The sequence below is a fragment of the Eschrichtius robustus genome, chromosome 2 (assembly GCF_028021215.1).
Source record: "Eschrichtius robustus isolate mEscRob2 chromosome 2, mEscRob2.pri, whole genome shotgun sequence".
Lineage (NCBI taxonomy): Eukaryota > Metazoa > Chordata > Mammalia > Artiodactyla > Eschrichtiidae > Eschrichtius > Eschrichtius robustus.
In genome coordinates, this window is record NC_090825.1 from 30,516,995 (window position 1) to 30,542,513 (window position 25,519).

The window sequence follows — 25,519 nt, forward strand, 5'->3', positions numbered from 1 at the left end:
ATATATCTGTGAGGAAAACATAAGTGATTAAATAATACAAGGTTTATGTGTTTTTTTAAATTTTCCCAGCGTTGTGGCACTTACTCTGTCTTGTTTTTAATCTAGTTTTATACAACCTTTTTCAGAAACTAATTGAGGCAGTTCATTTTTACTATTAAAGAGTTACTTACCTTTCCTTCTTACTATCTATTTAAATATACTTATAAGAATATAATTAGGAGCTATGAGTATATTTGTTATTAAGGAGGAGAAAGAAAAGAAACAGAGGACATTTGGAGAGGATGGTGATAAGTATAATTTTATCAGCTTAAGATTAAATCTGACTGAGTTTCCACATAAGTGTAGTTATTTACTGTTATGGTGGTGTACCTGATTCTGATTACTTAGTATCACTGATTATTAACTTTGGAGCTTTATAAATATAAAGAGAATAATGAAAATATAATTTTTTTTCTGGTTAGGAAACTAATCAAATATAGATTTTATTAGCCAAATGATCCACAATAGAAGATTGGTTTTAGAATGTACATGCTGCGAAATTTATAAAACCATTAAAAAGTGACTCCATGGAAAGATGTATGACATACTGTTACATCAAAAAAGCAAAATAGTAAACAACACATATCATATAATTTATTTTGCCTTAAAAAAGAAACTAATATTGTTATAAATGTTATATAAAATTTTTAAATTTAGAGGACAACACACTAAAATGCTAATAATTGTTATCTCTGAGGAATAGGATTACAAGTCTCACTTTCTACATTATTTAGTTTTGTAACATTTGATTTTTAAGTTTTTTTAAAACAATGAATATGTATTACTTTTGTAATCAAAAAGAGCAATCCATTTTTTTTTTTGAGCAATCCATTTTGAAAGGCCCTAAATACTAATTTTAAAGGAAAATGTGAGGAAATTTAAGTCAATTATGAATCAGACCATAAGAAATAAGGAAAAACACTTTCACTGCACGAGGTGACAAGTTTTTCCATTAGAATTTTCTATTGCTAAAAATTAAGCAAAACTTTTTGCTAAATATAATCAAGGACACATCCTTCCTCAGTTTCTTTTCTATACAGCAAAGGGAATGGATTAGTTTCAAAGACCTTTTCCAATGCTTTTGATTTGTAAATAGGTGTCTATATGTGTCTAGCCATATACAATAATATCAACATCAATAACAGCAAATATTTACTGAGCACTTATTTTATGCCAGAACTGTGTTAAAGCAATTTATAATTATTTATCAGCTTACTTCATTCCCTCAACTCTAAGAGACAATTACTGTCATCTTCATTTCACAGTAAAAGAAACAGAGTCTTAAGAATAAATAACTTACCCAAAGTCACACAACTAATAAGTAGAAGAACCAAGGTTTGAATCTTGTTCTGACTCCAAAGCCAAAATACTTCATGATTTCACAATTAAAAATTAAAATATGGCTAATTTCTAAAGTCTACTACCCATTTCCAACAACTTTTCTCCTTTTTCCCTCTGGGAGAAAAGTAGATACACATGCCAAGTTAATTTTTACCTAAGTGTTCTGCTTTTGAAACAATAAAAGATATATCACACTTCTATTAATTTTTATATCAAAGAAGTTACTTTTTTTAGTGCTATTGAATATTTAAATAACATATACTTACATAAGGTGTGGGATAGGGAGGGCGGGAGGGAGGGAGATGCAAGAGAGAAGAGATATGGGAACATATGTATATGTATAACTGATTCACTTTGTTATAAAGCAGAAACTAACACACCATTGTAAAGCAGTTATACTCCAATAAAGATGTTAAAAACAAAAAAACAAAAAACAAAAACAAAAACAAAAACAAAAAAACATATACTTACATAGTCACAATGTCAAATTTTCACCAGGATTAAGCCACAAAAAGAAACAGAAGAAAAGTATAAATAAGAAGCAGATATTGAGATGACAGGCTCAAAGAAAGAATAAGACAATTTGAAAGATGAAGTTATATTAAAAAAATACACAGTAAAGTAATACCAAAAGAGAACAACTTCTGTAAATAAATTAAAACAATTCAAATGTCTCACCTATATGTTATTAGTGGGTGAAGAGGAATAAATTCTGCTGGCCCAAATTCTATAGAGCAACCAAATGTAATTAACGTTAGCAATTCACCTTGGCAGGTCAATAAAATCAGGGAGCCACGTTTTAACACACAAGCCAGAAAAAGACTATCATGAGTCCAGCTGATATCACCTATCCAGTAGGACCTAGAAAAAGCAAGACAATATGTTTAGAAAGGACTCTCTACAATGTCTTTGACAATTTATAATGGCCAAGAAGGGGTGAGACGCTTCAAAAAATAAGGTCAAAAGAATGAATAGGGGCTTCCCTGGTGGCGCAGTGGTTGAGAATCTGCCTGCCAATGCAGGGGACACGGGTTCGAGCCCTGGTCTGGGAAGATCCCACATGCCGCAGAGCAGTTGGGCCCGTGAGCCACAATTACTGAGCCTGCGCGTCTGGAGCCTGTGCTCCGCAACAAGAGAGGCCGCGATAGTGAGAGGCCCGCGCACCGCGATGAAGAGTGGCCCCCGCTTGCCGCAACTAGAGAAAGCCCTCGCACAGAAACGAAGACCCAACACAGCCATAAATAAATAAATAAACAAATACTTTAAAAAAAAAAAAAAAGAATGAATAATAGGCAAATGTCACATACATTTCGTGTATTTTACTTCCCAGAAAAAAAGGTAAGAAAAAAGGAGTTTGCTCATAAACATCTACTCCATACAACATACCAATTAGAAATTTACTTAGATTCATAAGCAAATCATAAGATGAAAATACGACCTAACAAAGTAAAGTTTCTGTCACTTACATTATAATTAGAACAACTTCTAATCCTACTGGTGTCCAAAACTAAGATCTACTGGTAGATTTGAAGGTCAATACCACGCCTGTCTTCTCTGCAGCCTGCCAGAGCTCCACTCAGTAGCAGACTCTCTCTTCCCAAAGCCATCTTTACTACTCCTTAACTATCTGATAATATTAATGTTTCTTTCATGGAGACAAAAAGTAGCTCCTCCTCATGTGAATGATGGACACCCTGAGTCAAACAGACCACTGAACTGAGACTAGTAGTACTTCTAGAAAGGAAATTTTGGGGAGAGAAAGAAAATAAAAAGGCAAGGCTGGATGAACCTGAAAACTTTGGAAATTCAGAGAGCAGCAGAGAAAACAATTCAGAATAGGAAATTAGGAGGATCCAAGAGGAAATTTTCCTACTCTATAATCCTTCATAGGTCCATGTGCCATCCAAAATCACTGCTTATGGTACTAACCACCCGTATGCAGAGAATGCTAACTTTGTTTAAAAAGCTAGAAACACCTCAGCCTGAGTATATAATGGTCTTCCCAACCCAGGTTTTTTCATTTCAGCCTCTCTAACTTAGCCCAGTATTTCTCTACCCAGTCATAATTCCACTCCTCCCAAGATAACATAGAAAGAAATAAAAGAGAAACGAAAATGTGTTCATGTATCGTCCACCCTTTCTTAAAGTATTTAAGCCTTTCCTTATACAAAGCAATTTTTAGAATCTATCAAGCACAAATGCTGAAAGTTGCATCATCTATCTAAACATCTATTTAGATACCTACTGAATTATCAATGCCTTAAACTTATTAAACTATTAAAAAAGAAAATGAAAACACTATTTAGAAATACAAAAGAACCCTTACCTGATAAGTGTAGCTGGAACCACAGGATTCTTATTACTACATCCTTTAAGGCTACCACAGAGTGTAACAAAATTCAGTGTGTTTATAAATAATACCTGAGTTGCCTAGAAAGAAAAAAAAAAGATAAAAAAACCATTAAAATTATTTTACTTATAATTCTGAAGACCTAGAGATCTATTATATCAATGAACTACCTAGTCTTTGCCAACTGGCAACCTATAACTTATACTGGCCACCTATAACTTTTCTCTCTTTTATACTACATTTTAAGAATATCAGTTACCACTTTGCCCTTCTTTCTTCCTTTTCCATTATCCTCTTTTCACCTCTGAAGGCCAAATTCTGAAAATTACGGCAGCTAATGTAAATAACTTTACCAATTTACAATGTCGAGGTGGATCAGAAAACACCAATTTAAAGAATATAAAGTAATATTAAGAAACAAAACTATACTCTGGGGGAAAAAAATCCCAAAACTGAACTAAACTCTCTGTTTTACAGGTTACTTCCAAGACAGATTACGTTTACTGACCTTTGGGTCTTTCTGATTAAGAGTTACTGCCAGGGTAATGCCATCTCTTGAAAATGCAGAAATTAGAGCTCCTCTTGACTTTACTGATTCACATTTAGGAATCAGACTGCACAGAAGGCAATCTTGTTGTGCCCACTGAACATGGTATGTCAATGATCTAAGTAGTGAAATAATTGAAAACAAAGTATAGTAACTTTTAAATTAATATATACTTCATTACAAAAAATTAAAGGGTCCAACTAAATTCATACATGTGCACATATATTTGGGGTCTCGTAGCAACTGTTCACAAGTTTCATCCAGGGCACAAAAGAGTAATTGCTAGTTAAACAAGGTCCATATCAGAGTTTTGTTAATAATGGCATGTTCTGTAGCCAGCCCCAAACACATCTGCATCCACTAAAAGTTTAGATACACATATTTCTACATTATTACAAACATTTTTACAGGTATTAAATAGGTGAGAAGAGGGGATTTTTAGGATAGTGGCAATGTTCTATATTTGATATGAGGATGGTTACAGGCATATGTGTATTTATCGAAGTCCACCTAGTTGTACATTTAAGATTTGTTCACTTTACTGTATATAAATTACACCCAAATAAAGTACTGCTAGCATAAAAAATAAAGAAAATAAACAGAAAAAAACAAAAAACCTCACTATTTTACTAAATCTTAGTCATTATATGCTTTTAATGCATTCTTTCTATTTCATTGGGCTTCTTAAAATAAATAAAATTACTTTTAATTGAAAAAATACTTGAGCATTTAAAAGGTACAGTAGTAAACTCAAGTTATTTCCTTTTCAAAATTCAATTGAATTGGAACTTCCCTGGTGGCACAGTGGTTAAGAATCCGCCTGCCACAGCAGGGGACACGAGTTCGAGCCCTGGTCTGGGAAGGTCCCACGTGCCGCGGAGCAACTAAGCCTGTGCGCCACCAACTACTGAGCCTGCACTCTAGAGCCTGTGAGCCACAACCACTGAAGTCCGCAGGCCTAGAGCCCATGCTCCACAAGAGAAGCGACTGCAATGAGAAACCCGTGCACCACAACGAAGAGTAGCCCCTGCTCGCTGCCACTAGAGAAAGCCCATGTGCAGCAACAAAGACCCAACACAGCCAAAAATAAACAAATAAATAAATAAATTTATTTAAAAAAAATTCAATTGAATTACTTTTCAAAGGAGTTATTTTTATAGTCTTAAGACAAGTAAGACCATAGTCTGTCTGCCTTACCTTTTATGTGTTCTTGATTCCAAGAAGGGAAACAAAATAAAAACAAGAGAAACTTTCTATAATAGACATTCAAAATGAAAAGTAAAGAAACAGAACAATACTTACAGGAAGAAAGAATTTGTAAAGCCTCAGAAGTTGATATTCACATTTCACTTACTAATCTTATTGCATATTTATCGGCCAAAAGATAACAATGTTTTAAAAGGGATAGAGAGACCTCCCTGGCGGTCCAGTGGTTAAGACTCCATGCTTCCAATGCAGGGGGCACAGGTTCAATCCCTGATAGGGGAACTAAGAACCCACATGCTGCATGGAGCAGCCAAAAAAAAAAAAAAAAAAAAAACAGATAGAAAACAAGGAAGAAGGAAACATTTACCTCACCTTATAGATGTAAATACATTTTCATGCCACCGAATTGCTAGAAATGTTAACTTCAGGCATTCCCCGGAATAGAAAGTAAATGAACACAAGCAGCAGTCTCCAAATAACTGTAGATAAATTTAATATACTTTAGTATATAATTAATCTGAAAATAAATCAAGAGGACCTAGAGATTGCCATACTGAGTGAAGTCAGACAAAGAAAGAGAAATATCGTATGATATAGCTTATATGCGGAATCAAAAAAAAAAAAAGAAAATGACACAAATGAACTTATTTACAAAACAGAAACAGACTCACAGACTTAGAGAACGAATTTATGGTTACCAGGGGGTAAGGGTGGGGATGAGGAATAGTTAGGAGGTTTGGGATTCACATGTACACACTGCTATGTTTAAAATAAATAACCAACAAGGAAAAAAAATAAAATAAACTAATTAAACTATAAATAAAATAAACTAATCCCTGAAAGAACAGCAAAAAAAAAAAACCAACCAAACAACAACAAAAAACCCCCACATTATTTCTCATCACAAATAAAATAAATGAAACATATCAAGAGCCTGCTCATATTTTTATTCTTAACATGTAGCTTAACATTAAGCTAAAGACTAAGTAATTAATTTCTGAGCCACAGGCATATCTCAAATGGGAAATCAAGGTGCAGTTTACTCTCTTAAGAAAACACTGCCTTTACTCTGGCTATAACTGGAAATATTCTAATATATTCATTTTTCTCTTCTTTTACAGTTACCTATTATTTATTTATTTTATTTATTTGGCTGTGTTGGGCCCTAGTTGTGGCATGCGGATCTTCATTGCAGCGTGCGGGCTTTTCTCTAGTTGTGGCTCGTGGACTCTAGAGAGCACAGGCTCAGTAACTGTGGCTCTTGGACTTAGTTGCCCTGCAGTATGTGGGACCAGGGATCGAACCCACGTCCCCTGCATTGGAAGGCGGATTCTTAGCCACTGGACCACCAGGGAAGTCCCTATAGTTACGTATTATTTAAATTAGGGCACTACCCATGGGGGTGGAGGAAAACAACAGAAGTTCAAAATGCAATTTCTAACAACAGTAGATTGGGTAATAAAATGTTGGTCCATACATACAAAGAGTACCATGCAGCTATTCTGAATGCTTTTAGTTAATGAACGTGTTATTTCCTGGGAATTAAATGGCTTACTTAATATCACTAATTCTAGCTTTTTTTTAAATCCTTTCAACAAATTATTTATTTATTTATTTATTTATTTATTATGGGAGTATAGTTTCTTTACACTGCTGTGTCAGTTTCTGCTGTAGAGCAAAGTGAAACAGCCATATATATACATATATCCCCTCTTTTTTGGATTTCCTTCCCATTTAGGTCACAACAGAGCACCAAGTAGAGTTCCCTGTGCTATACAACAGGTTCTCATTAGTTATCATTTTATATTTAGAAGTGTATATATGTCAATCCCAATCTCCCAATTCATCCCACCACCCCCTTCCCCCTTGGTATCCATACGTTTGTTCTCTACATCTGTGTCTCTATTTCTGCTTTGTAAATAAGATTGTCTATACCATTTTTCTAGATTCCACATATATGCATTAAAATACGATATTTGTTTTTCTCTTTATTACAGAACTAGTTATATTCTAAAACTAGGGAAAAGTATAACTAGGAAGCTCTAAGTTCAAACCATTTTTAATAAACATCTCTTAAAATGTGACCAAGAAATATAAAAATACCTTTTCCGTGATAATTTCACCATTACTATGACAATTAATGATGACTGGAGATATATAGCTACGCCATTACACACTCTGCTCAACAGCTTCCCAGATGGTGTCTGTTCTTAGAGTCTGAGATCTCCACTTCTATAATACCCCGTCTGATTTGGATTTTACCTCATTTTTTATAAAAACAGCATGCACTACAGCTTCTTTATCTTCAGTGGAAGGCAAATGAACTGCTTCTTCGGGTATGATCTGGGACCATTGGCCCACCAATGAAGGGCTTTTAGAAGATAAGATATTCTTGAATTCCAAATGTTCCCAAAGAAATATGCATCCAGAAGGAGTTATAAGCAGAACTCTTTTCCCATTGCCAGATACATACAAGTACAGTCTCAAAGAGCTTGCTAGAAAACAACAAAAAAAAGTAATTAAACCTCTGAAGTCTGAATTCCCACAAAAAAGTACAAATTTTATCTATTCTGACAATAAGGAACCTAAATGATGTTTCCATTCAGAATGTAAAACTAAGGCACTAGTAATAAACTAAAAGTAAAAATTATAATAACATTTATCATGTACTCATATGTGATATTAGGAACCCACTGTTATCACAGATATGTTAGGCATGCCAGATTTTTCTTCTTCAAGATGAACCTAACTGTCACAAATAAACAACAACAAAAAAATACTTACAGATATAAGGAAAAATATATATATACACAGATATATATATTTACACAGAGATATATTTCTTTTCTCCTATATATCAAGTTAAACCAATTTAAACAAATAAAAAACTCCCACCTACTGCAGCTTTAATCATTTCTTTAGGCTTTTCAGTTGCTTGTATAGTTTTCAAACAATCTTGATCTTTGTTCCAGAGGAAAAGCTCCCCTGTAGCAAGTACCCCAGCCAGCCAGGCATCTGCTTCCAAAAAGGAAACACAATACTTATAATCTAACATTTCCCTTAATATTACTCCCAAAATTATTTTTAAAAATACAGTTAATCTAGCCTTCTGAAAATATCAGTACTACTTAACCATTACTGGACGTTGTTAGGACTGTAACATCCTTCAACAAAGGCTGAAGACTGGGAATTTTCTTCTTTGTCCTTCCTGATAGCAAATTAATTTCATTTATGAATTTATCATCCAAAAGAAAAACAGCTTCATTTTCCTAAGAGAAGAAACATGTGAGAGACTTAAGAGATGCCAGAAGTTAATTCAGCCTCTTACCTAAGTAAGTTATCCCAGAAAAGAAAACAAAGTGACATTTAAGAAAGATTGTATATTTGTACTACACATCATAAAATGAACAATAAGGTTGATTCTGTAACCTGAAGATTTTTCATTCTATCTTAAAGTAACTCTTACTAGAATTACTAGGTAGGATGACCTAATAGTTGCACTGAGATTTCTCTGGAGTTTAAAATTATAGGAGTGTCTTCCAATTCTGCTAGCCTAAACTGAGTTACCTGCTGTTATCTCATCAATCTGAACAGTAGTATGGGTAAGTTTTAAATTATTTACTTAGATTAAAATAGACATGGCTTCTCATTTCTGAAGCAGTGTCATGCTGCTCCTAGACTTCAGTTTTAGAAAACATCGAGAAAATGATCTGAGCTTACTGGAAACCTTCCAGTTGGACACCACGCTGCTTCATCACTTGTGTGGGCATTCCAAGATTCACCAGGACACGAAACTCACCAAACATGTGCCTTTGCTCAAAAAGACCCTATAGCTGTTAGTTTGCAGAGTGAAAGCCATGCTCATCCTCAACAATTGCAGAGAGGTCTTCTGGCTGTGCAATCTCAAAAACCGGGACTTGCAGGGTGAAGAAACTATGTCCCAGCATTCCCAGGAGAGCACAGCAGATGAGAGCGAGGATGACACATCATCCCAGGTCTCCAAGAGCAAAGCAACAGAGGACTGTGAAGAAGATTAAGCAAGTTTATGGAGAAAAGGAGCAAGAGAGTGATGAGAGTGGTGGCAACTCTGATTAGACCACAGAAAGACTGATGCTCCCTCCCCATCTCTGCCAGCCTGTTACCACACAAATACACAAAACCCTGTTCAGTGGGCAGGTGATCCTTCTACAGATGATATGGTATTTTTTGAAGGCCATAGAACATTCTTTGATCTTAGAGGCAAAGCACACAGTTAACACATATTAGAACTGATATTGTATGATTAAAGAAAAACCTACCTGTCCCAACCAGGAGACTCGTGGCCAGGGTTTTTTCTGCTTGATACTCGTTGAAGTCAAAACTTCTAATCTTATCTCCATGCTTGCTGAGATATCAATGACCAAATAAGTCAAAAGTCACAAGATGCTGTAAAAATCAAAACAAACAAAAAAATGATAATAGCCCGTAATACTCACTGAGGATCTTAATTTAGAATTTTCATAAAGTTTTAGTAGATTACTTTTTCATCAGCTCAAGTTAACTCTTTTTAAGGTAAGATGCTGACAATTTATTCAGTGTCTCAACTTGAATAGTCAGACAAAATGTACTTGCTTTCGACAAGCTATTTCTCAGACTATGAAGATAAACATGAACTAGGAGAACATCTTGACAATATAGTGTCTATGTGATTTGATTTTCTCAGTGTGGCAGGTTGTATTTTCCAAAGATGGCCACAAAAATATCTCCCAGCCCATATGCTCTTCTTACACTATGACTTCAATACGCCTCTCATTGAGAGCTCTGGGCTATGCCTCATCCTTTGAATTTGGGTGGTTTTTGACTACTTTGACCAAGAGTAAAATGGAAGTGATGCTATGCACTTCCCAAGGCTAGCTCATATAAGGCAATACAACTTTTACCTTACTCTATGGAATAATCACTCTTGAAGGCTTCAACCACCACATAAACAGTCAAACTGCCCTAAGTCACAGAGCTGTAAGAAAGTCCAAACTAGTTGACGTAAAAATGAAGCCCTGAGATGATATGAAGTAAAGATGCCCAGCAAGTCCCCATGCTGGTTGTGGGGATAGTTGTGGTAGAGGCCATGAACAGTTTGTCAGAGCCCTATTTGGGTGAGGGAAGCATAATCTTGGGTGAATGGTCCATTCTTGAGTGAATCTTGGGAGGATGTTCACGCAGTGGAAGAGCCTGGCACAGTGTATTGGAGCCAGGCACAGTGAGGACACAGAAGCCATAATGAAAGGGATCCCATAGACCAAACTGAGGACAATTTGAGCATCAAAACAATTATATTAATGGATTTAAAATCCATGGAATAGGGACTTCCCTGGTGGTCCAGCGGGTAAGACTCCACGCTCCCAATGCAGGGGGCCCAGTTTCAGTCCCTGGTCAGGGAACTAGATCCCGCATGCATGCCACAACTTAAGAGTTCGCATGCCACAACTAAAGATCCCGCGTGCCGCAACTAAGACCTGGCGCAGCCAAAATAATAAAAATAAATAAATATTTTAAAATAATAAATAAAAAATAAAATCCATGGAATAAAATAGGAAACCATGAATCCATGTAATTATAAATTAGCAAATTAATAAATTGAACATTTGATGAAAAATGCTATATTTACATTGTTTCAAAATATCTCCCTATAAAATACTCATTAATTACAAAAGAGAAAAAGTAAGTTTACAATGAAGAAACCAGGCAGATTCCATTTTGTCTAGTGATCAAAATGAAAATTATCAGAATGGGACAAATGGAAATCACGTGCCACCTAATAGTTAAAATGAGAAAAACATCTCTGTGACATATGTACAAAGGAACACAACCTGAATCTAATCACAAGGAAATATCAGGCAAACCCAAACTGAGGGACATTTTACAAAATAACTGATCTGTAACCTTCAACAGTTTCAAGTTTATGAAAGTTTTAAAAAGATTGAGGAACTTGTTCCAAACGGGAAACTTGACAACTAAATGCAGTCAGTAATTGTAAATTTTATCCTTTCACTATAAAGGACAATATGGGACAATTGGAAAAACCTGAATAGGAAGAAAAACTGAGGATTAGATGGTTGTAATAGATGAATGTTAATTTTCTGATTTTGATGGTTGTCTTGCAGTTATGTAGGTGAATGTCCTTGTCTGTAGAAAGTAGATACTAAAACATTCAGGGGTAAGAGAACATCAGTTGTCACTCTCAAATGGTTCATGAAAAAAAGTTCTTTGTACTCTATTTCCAATTTTCGTGTAAGTTTGTGCCTGTTCCAAATTGAGTCTTTTCAAAATTTTTAATATTGTGAAATCTTGAACAATGATGGCATTTGGTCACTGGCCTGGATTGTATTTAATCACAGCCTTATTCCTTTTTTTTTTTTTTTTTTTTTTTTTTACTTTTATTTACATTTTTTTTGTGTGGCATTTATTCCCGGGCCGTAAGTTTTTGTTTCTTCAGTTTCTTCTGGGATATCTTTTTCTTCTGTGCAACCTCCTCTTCTGGTTTAGGAACAATCTGTTCTTTTTCAGTAAGGATCATCTCAATGTGGCAGGAAGAGCTCATGTATGGGTTGATCCAACTATGAGCTCTGTAAATCCTGTGCCACATCTTGGGGGCTTTGTTCACCTGGATGTGCTCAATGACCAGAGAATCTACATCTAAGCCCTTAAGTTCAGCATTTTTGAGCATCTGCAGTAAAAATTCAACACTCTTTTTGGGTCACCAAGCCTGCATCCAGCCCCACTGTTTGGCCTGGGCACACCTACCAACTCCACCACTGTAACAACGGAATGGCACACATTGCTTCTTTAAAGTAACATCCTTCAGACGCTTGGTGGGTTTTCGGATATGCATACCCTTAATGGCCTGGGCAGTTTCCTGAGTGTTCTTAAAGTGAACACAAAGATTTGAACCTCTTGATTTGCATGATTTTGTGGGGTTTTCTGGGTCAAGTGAATAGCGAACCATTTTTAGAGGTCACTTCAGACCACTTATACCCTTATTCTTTCTTTTTTTAAAAAAATTCTATCTTCCTAATTCTATTTAGTTTATGAAGTCCAAAAAAACTGAATTTATTTGGTATTATTAATGCCATCTTTAATAATAGCTGAATTTTTTAAAATAAAATAAGCTTTAAATGAAAGACTATTCAAATACAGCACAGAATGACCTATTAAGATGCTAACCATCCTCATATTTTATACTGTAACGTTGTTTTTCAATTCCTCAGAACCGTAATATTCCAGATGACTACTTCCTTAGACACTTTATTTTTAAATAATTTATTTTAAATAAATAATTTCAAATATTTACTTTTAAATTTTTAAATATAAATATTAAAATTATAAATTAAATAAATTCTTTAAAAGGCGCTAACCAAATGCAAGAGGAATAATGGCATTAGAAAAGCATCATTTGCAACTCCCAATGAAATAACAGATCTAGTCAATAGTATCAGTGGCTGCTAAAACTATTAGGTGAAAGTAGATGGGGAACTCTGTAACAAGTGGACTGACATGCCCTAAACCCACTAATGAATCTTTTTTTTTTAACATCTTTATTGGAGTATAACTGTTTTACAATGGTGTGTTAGTTTCTGCTTTATAACAAAGTGAATCAGCTATACATATACATATATCCCCAAATCTCCTCCATCTTGCGTCCCCCCCCCACCCTCCCTATCCCACCCCTCTAGGTGGTCACAAAGCATCGAGCTGATCTCCCTGTACTATGCGGCTGCCACTAATCAATCTTAAAATTACTAACAGTGACACAAATAGACATTATATTCCCTGTGATATGATGCTTTGTAGACAGGAAGTACACACACCATCTATGAAATATTCTTACAAAGACAGAAAATTAAAAACTGAACCTGAATCTGTGTCTGAATCAAACTACCAGCTGACAAGAAATAAAGAGAATGAAGGAACATATTAAACACACCAGGAGAATAAAATCAACCAAATTCAGAATGTAAGAAACTCTATAGGATAAATGATGTATACGTATGTGTACGGAGAAAAGGAGATACACACACACACACACACACACACACACACACACACACACACACATATAAAGAGAGAGGCTCAGTAGCTGTGGTGCACGGGCTTAGTTGCTCCGCGGCATGTGGGATCTTCCCGGACCAGGAATCGAACCTGTGTCCCCTGCATTGGCAGGAGGATTCTTAACCACTGCGCCATCCGGGAAGTCCTCTGTATAGTTTTGAGTTTTGGAATTATGTTAATTAAAAGAAGAATAGGGGGGAACTAAAACTTAATACAAAGAGAAATAAATAAAATAAAATTTAAAAACCACACTGAAGAGAAAAAGGATTAATTCAAGCAACTTTTACGACAGTATTTTGACTATATACTCTCAAACTAAAAATAAAAAGAACTACAAACAAACCTCAAATTCTTTTTAGTAGGTTTATTTTTCCTAGGGATGTGAGTATAGAAATTATGAAGCGATTTTCTGTGTATTGTAGGATTGAGCAAATCAGCGTGCAACTGACCTTGAACAACTCCGGGGTTAGGGGCACTGATCCTCTGTGCAGTTGAAAATCCAAGTATAATTTATAGTCAGCCCTCTGTACCTGCAGTTCCTTTGTACCCAAGGATTCAACCAACTGTGGATCTTGTAGTACTGTAGTATTTACTATTGAAAAAAATCCAAGTATAAGTGGACCCACACAGTTCAAACCTGTCTTGTTCAAGGGTCAACAATATACTGACGAGAGCTAGCATCTTCATTGTGGAAGAAAGGGGAAACAATTATAGAACAGGGAAAGGTAAGGAAGAGCCCTAAGGGGCTGGATTAGAATTGGAGGTACAGTATAAAAATCATGATTTCTAGCTCTGTCCTCTAAAAGGGCCTAGAAGCAACAACACCCCAGTAACCATGAGCAAAGTTAACACCCAGATCTCAGTTTCTAAATACCATTCTTCAGTAGGAGGAACCAGAGCTCCTAGGAAAACCCGGTGATTTCAGGGCTGGGGTAGGAAAGGAACCAGAAGAACCTGGAACATCTTGTTGTTTCAAAGTGAGGAAGCAGACACACAATGGGGGGGGGGGTGGATGTCAAAAAGAAAGAGGAATGAGATTGGTGGTGTGTGGTAATTCTATTATTTTTTTTTTTTAGAACCTCACCTCTCCCAGATATGAGAGATTCTGTCTATACTTAAGTATTTATGCCAGGGATTTGCTTTAAAATACTCCCTTTACATCCTTATTAGTTTGTCAATTAAAATGTAAAGGATAGGGACTTCCCTGGCGGTTCAGTGGCTAAGACTTGGTGCTTCCACTGTAAGGGGCACGGGTTCCATCCCTGCTCACGGAACTAAGATCCCCCATGCCAGGAGGCCAAAAAAAAAAAAAAAAGGAAAGGATAAAAAGATAGCTAATAATTTCAAGATGTAAAGACAGAGCCCAGTAGAATTTGATGATGGATGGTCTTCAATCTTTTACAACTCTGAAAATCACCTGTTATATAGCAAAGGTTATTTCTGCCTCATACCGAAATGGCACTCAAAACAATAATGCTACGTACGGATGGATACTAATAAACATCACGAAACAAGTCAAATTAGTTAATGGAAGAAAGAGATAAAAGTAAGCTCGATCACACTCACAAAATATGTGAGGAGGAGAAACATGTTAAGTCTACCCCCCCTCCAAAGTACCTTTATTTAAAACACATTGGCGAAAGCAGTTTCAAGAGAATCCAATTGACACGTACACACTGCTATATTTAAAATGGATAACCAACAAGGACCTACTGTATAGCTCAGGGAACTCCGCTCAATAAAAAAAAAAACAAGAGAGAGAGAGAATAATCCAAGTTGTTCTGTGGTTTCCACCACAGACGAGTCTAAGAAATCGCGTCCATTCCTCCGTGCTCAATTTATCACCCACTAAGGTCAAACATAGGAGCTTCCCCACTTCGCACAGGTCCCAGGGGACCCCTCTGAGATTCCCTACCCGACCCTGCGGGGCAGCGCCGCCCTCTGCCCCGAGAGGTGCCACCGCGGTGCCCACCCGGGACAGGGCGGGAGCTGGAGGACCCCGGTGCGGGGCCGAGGTCTGGCCCGAAACGGACGTCGTTCCCAGCCATCCGGAGGGCGACCCGGGCCCCTCGGAGCCGCCGAGCCTCCGTCAGGCTGAGGGTGCGGCGGCCGGAGGACGACTCCGGGGAAGCTGGGGGACGAGGGGGCTGGGTGCGGCGGGGGATGGCGGGGCTGGGGAGGTCGCGGGCGCGCAAGACTCGAGGGGGTGAGGGGGACGGAGGAGCCCAAGGACGCCGCGGGCCGGACAGCCTGGGGAGGAGGCTGGGGCCGTGAGGGGCAGGAATCTGCGGGCAGTTACCTCCGCCAAGGTCCGGCCCGTCCGGGGAGCGGGAAGCGCGGGGAGGCAGAAGGCGAAACCGGCAGCGCGGCGCAGGGACCGGACAGTGACTGCCGAGGGCCCAGCCGCCGGCGCAGACGCGAGCCTGCGCCCTGGCGACGGCGGAGGTGGGAGGAGGGGACGCGAGAGACCGCCGCCAGTGCGCCTGCCCCGAGCCGGCCGGGAGCGCGGGCGGGAAGCTGGACGTGCTCCTCCCTCCTCTTCTCCTCTTGGTCTCCTCGGGTTTCCCCCCGCCCCTTCTTCTCAGCGGTCCCGCGTCCCCTCCGCTCGGCCGCTCCTCCTCCCGTTCCCGGTCTCCTCCTCAGCTTCCGCGGGTCCTTCTGTGTTCACCTTCCCCGTGCGTTCCTCGGACACACGCCTTTTGAGTGCCCAGGCGATGCGCGGCGTTCTACAGGAAACCGTTTAGTAACCGACTAAGATGTAAATCACGGGATGTTAGCACCCCAGTGGAGACCTCCAGAGACCTGAGAATGAACGGGTTGTACACTTCCCTCCACGGATCAAGTGGGCAACTTAAAGCGCTAAGGAAAGCGTTTCTGTACTCACAACTCCTAGTGACTTCTGTTTATTTACAGCACTGTTTTCGCTCCTGTCCTGCTCCTGCGCACGGACTGGAAACAGGGGGCAAGAACACGTAGCTCGAGATCTATATTTGGTCCGGAAAAGCATTTTTCTGTAGCTTAACTTTGTATGCCTTAGACAGGGGCAAGCTTTCTGTTCCCTAGCCGCCCTCCTCTTAACTCACTGATGTCACTGGCCTGGTGTTTGAAGGCATTTTGGCTTGTTACCTATGGCTAGGCTAGGTATGTTCTGCTGAGTAAATCGCTCAGCCCTCTCAAATGGAAAGATATCGTTATCAGATTGGTTTATCTTGGCAAGCAAAGGGTACTGGGCAGGAGGACTTCCCACAGCATGGTAAATCACAACTCTCCCTGTGTCTCGGTGTGGGATAAGTGGCAGATGGGATAATGACCACTTAGCACCATTTATGTCAAAGGTTATAGAACTGAAGTGGTCCAAGGCTACTCAAATCACAAACATCTTACATAAATCTTGCTAGAGTTAGCCCAAGAAGTCTGAAGCAGAACAAAGAAATCCTAACTTATTCCCACAATTTTGTTCCCATTTCTAGGTCTTAAGATGTGATAACAATAGGATAACTGTGGCTGACTTTGCTGTGTGGCCATCAGACCTAGAGGTATTGGTGCAATTCTGGAGTTGACTGTTGTGCACATTTATTCTTTAGAATTTCATGGGAATGCCTACAGTTGGCTAAAATAGAAATTATTGGATGCCTATTATGTGTCATGTGTCAAACATGATGCTAGGTGTAAAGAGAGGAAGACGATGCTGTTCCTATTCAAAAGAGATTCATAGACACTTAAATTACAGTGCAGTGATAAATTTCATGATAGCAATATGCACAGAGCACATTTTTTTCTCCCTGGGAAATGGGCAGGTCAGAAGTATCTAAGCTAGGTTTTCAACAAGGAATAGTTCAATTTGAAGCACATTCATTTTGTGGTGCCTGTGGACTTGCAGGTGAGCAGTTAGAGTCATGGTTCAGAAGCCCAATGGGAGAACTGTAGATGTAGAACATGTAACCTAACCATCTGTCTCTCCATCAGCCTGCCCTGCACTTTTGTAAAGGTCCCCTCTCTTTAATATATATTGATGAATAAGGGTTTAATGGAGAAGACCACTTCTTATGAGAGCATCAGAGGGGTGAAGAGAACCAAAAAAGTGGTGTCAGGAAAGCATGAAAGCCTAGGAGGGAAGAGTCTAGGAAGGAGAGGTCAACCATGTGAAAGTCTGAGTAAAGTGAAATAGAAATAAGCCCGAGAATTCCCCCATCAGATTTGGTGTTTCATAGTTATAGTGCAAGATATATAATAACCTAGGTCCTTTAGGTAGCAGATAGTAAAATCAAATCTAACTAGCTTGAGCAAGAGAAGGAATTTATTGTAGGGATTGTGGAGTATCCCACAGAATCTAAGGAATGATTTCAATAACCAGTTCTTAGGAAGTACTGCAACCAGGACAGATCATAGACTTTCTCTCTAAAGCAATGCTATCTGGTAGAAATTTCTGTGATGATGAAAATGTTCTGCGTCTGCTTTGTCCAATATGGTAGCCATTAGCGACAAATGCTATTGAGCACATAAAATGTAGCTAGTGCAACTGAGGCCCCGAATTTTTTATTTTAATTAAATTCAAATAGCCACATGTGGCTAGTGGCTCCTGTATTGTACAGTGCAGCTTTAAAGCCTTTCCATTACCATGACTCAGCTCCAATTTTTCTCAGCCTGTGTCTCAGCTCAGAATTGCAAATCTCTGGGAGGGAAAAATGCAAGTGGTGCAATTTGGGTAAGAGATCTACTCCTGGAGCAGTCAGCTATGGCTAGGATCACATAGTGCAGAAATGGCTGCTGAGGGCTTGTCTGTGTGTATCTGAGGCCATTCTCCCCCGACAAGGGGAATCATTATAAGCTGAGGTCTGTTATAAGATGGAGTTGTGAGTTATTTAGGGTAAGAGTAGGCCATATCAAAAAACCTCTACCATAAATTAGTGGCCTAGAGAACATAGGCAATTATTTCTTTCTTGTGTAACTGTTACAAGGTGAGTGATTCAGTTTGTTAGGGTAGCTCTGCTCCACACAATTATTCAGAGATCTGGGTTCCTTCGAGATACTCACTCTGTAATTCTCCAGTATCTTGTTGCATAATCAAGACTGGGTTCCAGTGGATTCCAGCCAAAGGAAAGGAGAGAAAGAGAGAGCATACCCACAGTTTTGAGACCTGGGCCCAGAAGCGGTACACAGTATTTCTGCTTATGTTGTATTGGAGAGAACTTTATCACCTGGCCATACCTAACCGCAAAGCAGGCTGGGACATGTAGATTAGCAACATACCCAGTAAGACTGAAAGAATGATTTTGGTGGTCAATTAGCAGTTTTCATCACAAGTGGTTAGAATATAAAAAATAGTAATACATATTTCCTGCCTTCAAGGGTATCACAGATTTGGTGAGGAGATAGAAGAGTACGTAACTAGCCATGAATAAGGAACATGCTGTAAGAACCCAAAGAAAAGAATGACTTAAAACAGTATTTCTCAAACTTTAATGTACCTATGAATCATCTGGGAATCTTGTTAAAAATGCAGATTCTGATTCAGTAGGTCTGGGGTGGGTGGGGCCTTAAGATCTGCTCTCCTAAGAAGCCCCCAGGTGATGCCGATTCTGCCGGTCCTTGGACCATACCTTGAGTAGCAAGCTGTTGCAGATGCAGCAAACACCACAGAGGGAATGGCATTTGAGCTTTGTATTATGGTACAGTGATTAAGAGTCAAATTTTGAATGTTAGACATTTTACGTTCAATTCCCAACTTTGACTTACTGGCTGATTTAAATTGTTTATCTTTAAGCCTAATAAAGATCTTAAGTAATAGAGAACCCCACACAAACTAGATTTAGCAATAAGAGAAGTTGATTGTCTCATTAACCCAGGGGTTCAGCAGGTTTCTTGCAAGTTTTGATCAGGCAAAGCTCTTGTTCTGTTTTTCTCAAATTCTCTTCACTCTGCTCTTGGTCTTCAGGCTGGCTTCTCTTGTGGTAAAGTAAGAAGATGGCACATTTACACTTATTTTGCAAGGAAAATGTAGTTTTAAATTTTTTCTACTATTAAACATTCTTCTTGAGCCTCCAACCCAATGTATAGCAGGGAAAGTCTTTACCTTGACAATTAATGGTACTTCCATTTCTTCTTTGGTAAAGTCTCTTTCAGATAAACGCTGTATCTTGCAGATTGTCTTTTTCTCATTCTACTCAATCTACAGGGTAGATTCATAAGTGATAGTAGTAGGAGAGGTTGCCCTGAAGGCAAAGGGGGAGAGAGTGCTTGCATTCAAATTTTGTTTTTTATATTCTTAGTCATCCCTGCTTCCGGATGTCTGATGTTGGCTCCTGGGTCTCTTGCATTGGTGTGTACTGTGGTGTCTGTAGCTAGAGAGTCTCTAATTTCTCCCTTGATGATGCCACTATGCCCACTAAGGCTCAGCCACATCCTTCATCTGTCTATTCTGTTGCCTTTACAGTGGGGTCCCCTTGCTCTCAAGTCCCCCAGAGCATGTGAGAATGTTCTATGTCTTGAACTAGACGTAAGAGCTGAGAGCAGGTCAGGAATGATAACTAAACTCTTTTCTCCAATTATGACACGTTACCATGTTTTATTCTGCTGGGATCACCCCCTCCCCCCATATTGGGAGAGGGGGAGCATCCTAAAGGATAATCTTTTCCAATAATTTGGAAAAGCTACTCTGCTCTCAACGTTCTCTTCAACCCCATCCCCATGAGATTTTACCTTGAAATACATGCATGTCTGATTCTTTGTTTCCACTAAGCCAGAGGGGCTTTCTTCTTCCTCCTGGATAGTATCCCTCTTATGTATTTTCTGAGTCGTCTCTTGATTGTCCCTGCATTGTGGCAAAATTCCATATTCAGACTTTAATGCATTGAATTTGATATAACAAGAAATTTAGAGAGTCCCTTTCTCTGTGAATAAAGGTGAATTTTTTAGTATGTGCAAAGAACGGGTGTGTTACCCTGGAGGGCAGTGGCTGTTAGGCAGAGGGGGCCCAATCCCACTGAGGGTCTCTCAGGGGTTCAGAGTGACATCAGGAGCCAAAATGCAGGGCCTGAGGCCAAGGAGTTGATTCACAGCGGCCTCTTTGACTTGATGATGGCCCGCTCTCAAGGATTCCATGCCCTGATGCATACATGTTTGGCTGCTGACATACAGACAGAGGTGAAACAAATGAAACATAGAGGCGAGATACCTCGCAGGGCCTCGGGTGGCATTGCCCTTGTCCCCTGTGTGCCTGTGCACCTTCCTCAAGCATGCGTGTGTCTTCTCACCCACACCTAGGAAAAAAGAAAAAAAAAAGTGAACTATTTAGACAGTTGTCTCGCTAAGGAATTGAATAATAATTTTATTTGGAGACTTGAAGCTGAAAACAAAACCTTTGTTCTCAGTGCTTTCTATCTTCTCTACAAAGGGGTGAATGCCATTGATTCAATGAATGGGTAGTGCGGTGGCTTTATAATGTGTCAACTTGGCTAGGCTGAATTACCTTTCCCAGAATTCCCTTCCCTGGGTGTTGCTAGGTAGAATAGACCACAGGAGAGATTATTATGGGAGATTTGAGGGCAGAATGAAGCAGCAGCTATTTTGGAGCTCACATATGTGGTCACTTATCTGCTGGCTTACCTCGCTGTAAGGCAGTGGGAGAACTTGCAGCTGCTCTAACTTCCTTTGGATCCTCTTTCAGAGGCTCCAACTCCTGTGACAGGTGTAAATATTTAGCTCCAGGAAGGTCCCAGCCTCTGCAGGACACCAACACCATTAAGGTGACAACAAGAACTGATAAGGATTTGGGTCCATCCTCATGAGCTCCAGCTCAAGCTTGCAGGTCCCAGACTTTCATTACTCTCTTCCACTTTGCAGCCATCTTCTCTTGCTGATCGACACTTCTGTGAACTTCACGCTCCAGCATCTGACACAAAGACAACAGCTGTACAGAGACTACTTGAACCAACTCTCATGATTGCATAAGGTCAAATTCCTGTAAACACACACACACACACACACACACACGTATTTTCTAGTGCTTCTTTCTCTTTGATCGAACCCTGACTGATATAGTGTGCAAGGCAACAAGATTTAACAAATATAAAATTACTTTCCAAAATATTCTTTTAAAATATCATCTCTGTTTTGGTAGCAAAGAGGCTACAGATGGACCAGACCTTAGACTGTCACACCCTACTATCTAGAAAAAAAGATCTATTTCCCCAACCTGGGCTTCGCTCTGATTGGAACAATTTAAGTCACATACTCACTCTGAGTCAATCATCTGGCCTTAAAAAAAATGCATTGATTGCTTTAGGCTTTAGTTAAGTGTCACTGTAACAATGTGAGTTGCAGGTTTGCAGTGGCAATAGTTAAACCCAGACTTTCCCTGTCACCTGAAATGCAGCCATTTTACATTTTAAGTATGCCTTCCATTACTTGTCAGGTGGAGGGTTAATTTATCACATACTTGGACAGATAATGAGTAGGTGGCCAGAAGCCATTTTGACTATTAAACTGAGTTATATAATCAGTTGGAGTTGCCAGAGTTGTCAGAGACAAAGGACTTTCTCATGGCAAGTGCTATGGATCCGTATGTCATCCCAAGAGTAGAGACCATCCTCTGATTTCTCTTCCAAGGTTCTGCTTCAGAAAGTGGACCCAACAACTGTAACCTGGTAAATGAGGGGCTATGCAGGGATGCCTCAATAGTTAATCCAGCCACTGTTTGGATCTTATCTTTAGATAAGTGTAATAGTACCATCGTAACATGCAACATTTTAATTTCAAGTCCTAAGTTCTCTTCTTGTTTAAATGGCAGTTGGAGTTATTCTACTTTCAGAAAATCCATCAGAAGGAAAAAGACAACCATTACAGAGGGAAAAAGTCAAATACTAAGACCTGGGCTGTCAGGACAGGAAACAGGAAAGAACATGTGCTTTTAGATAAGGTTCTGTATTTTGATTGAGGTGGTAGTTAAACAAGTGTGTTCACTTTGAGAAAACTTACTATTCTATGATTTGTGTACCCTTCTGTACACTATTTCAAGTAAAAGTTTGTTTTTTATTTTTATTTATTAAAAAAAATATTTTATTTATTTATTTTGGCTGCACTGGGTCTTAGTTGTGGCACGCAGGATCTTTTCGTTGTGGCATGTGGGCTCTTAGTTGTGGCATGCATGTGGGATCTAGTTCCTCGACCAGGAATCGAACCCGGGCCCCCTGCATTGGGATCGTGGAATCTTATCCACTGGACCACCAGGGAAGTCCCAAAAGTTTGGTTTTTAAAAACATGTTGAAAGCTACCATTTAAACAAAAATAAAAATTAAAGCGGCCCTCTGGGGCTTCCCTGGTGGCGCAGTGGTTGAGAATCTGCCTGCTAATGCAGGGGATACGGGTTCGAGCCCTGGTCTGGGAAGATCCCACATGCCGCGGAGCAACTGGGCCCGTGAGCCACAACTACTGAGCCTGCGCGTCTGGAGCCTGTGCTCCACAACAGGAGAGGCCACGATAGTGAGAGGCCCGCGCACCACGATGAAGAGTGGCGCCCGCTTGCCGCAACTAGAGGAAGCCCTCGCACAGAAACGAAGACCCAACACAGCCAAAAATAAATTAAAAAAAAAAAAATTACAGGGGTCTACATCTTAAAAAAAAAAAAAAAAGCGGTCCTCTGTTGGCTCCCAAACAGATTCACCTTTAAAGGATGAGTAGGACTTTTGATAGCGAAGTGGAGAAAGATTATGATTTCAGTTACATCATATGGAATGAATGTAGGACATATTCAGGGAATGTGAAGTGAGCTCCTGTGGCAGATTCTAAATACAAGGCATGTTTTGGGTGCTACCTTAGCCGACTCTCTCTTTGAGAACTGCTGTTCTACACACTCAGAGGTGGATCTTAGCAGCCATAACCCTGTCCTCTCATGTCATCCCATCCCCAGCTAACTAACCAGCCCGATAGGACTTAAGGCAGTGGCAGATTGGTAAATATTTAACAACCTTCTCTAGGAGGTGGGGGAGATGTCATGATTTATAGCATTTGCTAATTTCTGTGGGGTAAATTTTCCCACCATGACTGCTTTCAAGTTAAAGCCTGACATCAACCGGCTCACAAATTTCCTGAAAATTTAACAGTCAGCTCTCAAAACCCAGTACTAGGGGCCCCAGAATACCACTGACTTGACTTAAGGCAGGCAAGCCACAATCATCCTGAGAAGGAGAACAATCCTTTTGATAGATTTATCAGAAGAGTGAAGAAGTGTCTTTCCCATAAGCCCACCTCCCCTCACATCTCATTCACCTAGATTGAATCACATGCCCTGGATATAATGTGTCTCAGGTTTCATGAGACACAAACACTGTGTGAAGATGGGTAGGCTGTATTGGCTTTTACCTGTGAGGACCTACTCTGGTTTATGCAGGGGAAGGGAAGATAATCTAATGAAACTGGGTTCCTGTTAGGAAGGTGAAAGAGAAAATGAATGGATAGATTTTAAAATTCATTATACCAGACTTCCCTGGTGGTGCAGTGGTTAAGAATCCGCCTGCCAAAGCAGGGGACACGGGTTCGAGCCCTGGTCCAGGAAGATCTCACATGCCGCGGAGCAACTAAGCCCGTGTGCCACAACTACTGAGCCGGCACTCTAGAGCCTGTGAGCCACAACTACTGAGCCCGTGTGCCACAACTACTGAAGCCTGTGCGCCTAGAGCCCGTGCTCCACAACAAGAGAAGCCACCGCAATGAGAAGCCCACGCACCACAACGAAGAGTAACCCCCGCTCGCCGCAACTAAAGAAAGCCCGCGCGCAGCAGCAAAGACCCAAAGCGGCCAATAAATAAATAAATAAATTTATTTAAAAAAAATTCATTATACCAAGTTCCCTTATAATTAGGTACCCCAAATCAGGTTGCTAATGAGGAAGCTGAAGAACGGGTCATGAATAAACAAAAACTATCCATTATACCAAGTACTGTATCCATTCTAAGATGCACTTCCCATTTCAACATCGCAAACTGGGATGAGTTTTACAACAGTTGTCAGCCAGGTGGCGGTAATTGCCTTTGTATGCATGTCAAAATCTGCAAAATGGCTGTCAGCAGCTTGGCAGGAAATTCCTGAGTCATTAGTAGAACACTTTTTTTTTCTCAGGAATATGTATATATATATATTCTTTTTCATATTCTTTTCCATTATTATCATAGGATATTGAATATGGTTCCCTGTGCTATACAGTAGGACCTTGTTATTTATCCATCCTGTATATACTAGTTTGCATCTGCTGATCCCAAACTCCCACTCCATCCCTCTCCCACCCCGCCTTCCCCTTGGCAACTACAAGTCTGAGTAAAACACTTGTAAGAAATGCCTCATCACCATTTTTGATGGTCATAAATTGTTATTTTCAGGGTTTGTGAAGATTGGGATTTTACCCTACTCACAAGCTAACAAGCTCTCCTGTTACTGTTTTTCATGGATGCTGGCAGAAAACATCAGACTCCTGTGGTTAGAGAGAAAGGACTTTATTTCTTAAGGCAAAAGCAGTAGGCAAAGTGTCAGTATGATATTCGTGAGGTTCCCCGCGACTCCTAGTTCCCACAGGGGCAGCACAGGTGCCTAGATGGATGAAGAGGGTTGTGTTACAGGAGAGGAATGTTGAGCTGGAGGATTTCCTGCTTTTATAGTGAGTGGCAAGTAGGGCCAGCTCGTTGTTTGGGACATCACCTCAGCAAAAACCCTCAGAAATGGCCCGGATAAAGAGCAGTATGGGTTTTGCATTCTTGGCATATCCTGCAAGGGCATAGGAAACACAGGGTCCTGGCGGATTGCCTATCCCATCAGTGAGTCCAAATATAATTCAGAAGACTTGGTCTGATAGTGGAAAAGAATCTAAAAAAGAATATATATGTATATGTATAACTGAATCACTTTGCTGTACACCTGAAACTAACACAACATTATAAATCAACTATATTTCAATAAAAAAT

At 39.5% G+C, this 25,519-nt stretch overlaps 1 protein-coding gene and 1 pseudogene across 9 annotated transcripts in view; both read right to left on the reverse strand.

The window, feature by feature from the left end:
- Positions 1-15,987, reverse strand: part of CPLANE1 (ciliogenesis and planar polarity effector complex subunit 1) — a 129,853-nt gene extending 113,866 nt beyond the window's left edge. For 8 of the 9 annotated variants that reach the window (XR_011073066.1, XM_068535253.1, XM_068535248.1 and 5 more), the window contains exons 1-9: positions 15,868-15,987; positions 9,782-9,908; positions 8,617-8,752; positions 8,379-8,498; positions 7,746-7,978; positions 5,856-5,962; positions 4,239-4,395; positions 3,707-3,810; positions 2,059-2,241 (exon numbers count right to left, since the gene is read on the reverse strand). Coding sequence is in view for 8 of the 9 variants with exons in the window: in XM_068535253.1 (XP_068391354.1) it covers positions 2,059-2,241; positions 3,707-3,810; positions 4,239-4,395; positions 5,856-5,962; positions 7,746-7,978; positions 8,379-8,498; positions 8,617-8,752; positions 9,782-9,862 (1,121 nt within the window). In the remaining variant the exon portion in view is untranslated. Of the gene's footprint in view, positions 1-2,058; positions 2,242-3,706; positions 3,811-4,238; positions 4,396-5,855; positions 5,963-7,745; positions 7,979-8,378; positions 8,499-8,616; positions 8,753-9,781; positions 9,909-14,017; positions 14,161-15,867 lie in introns of all 9 variants that reach the window. The other variant, XM_068535246.1, reaches the window with a different exon arrangement.
- On the reverse strand, positions 11,923-12,465 carry LOC137756130 (large ribosomal subunit protein uL22-like; annotated as a pseudogene).
- Positions 15,988-25,519: the final 9,532 nt, after the last annotated feature.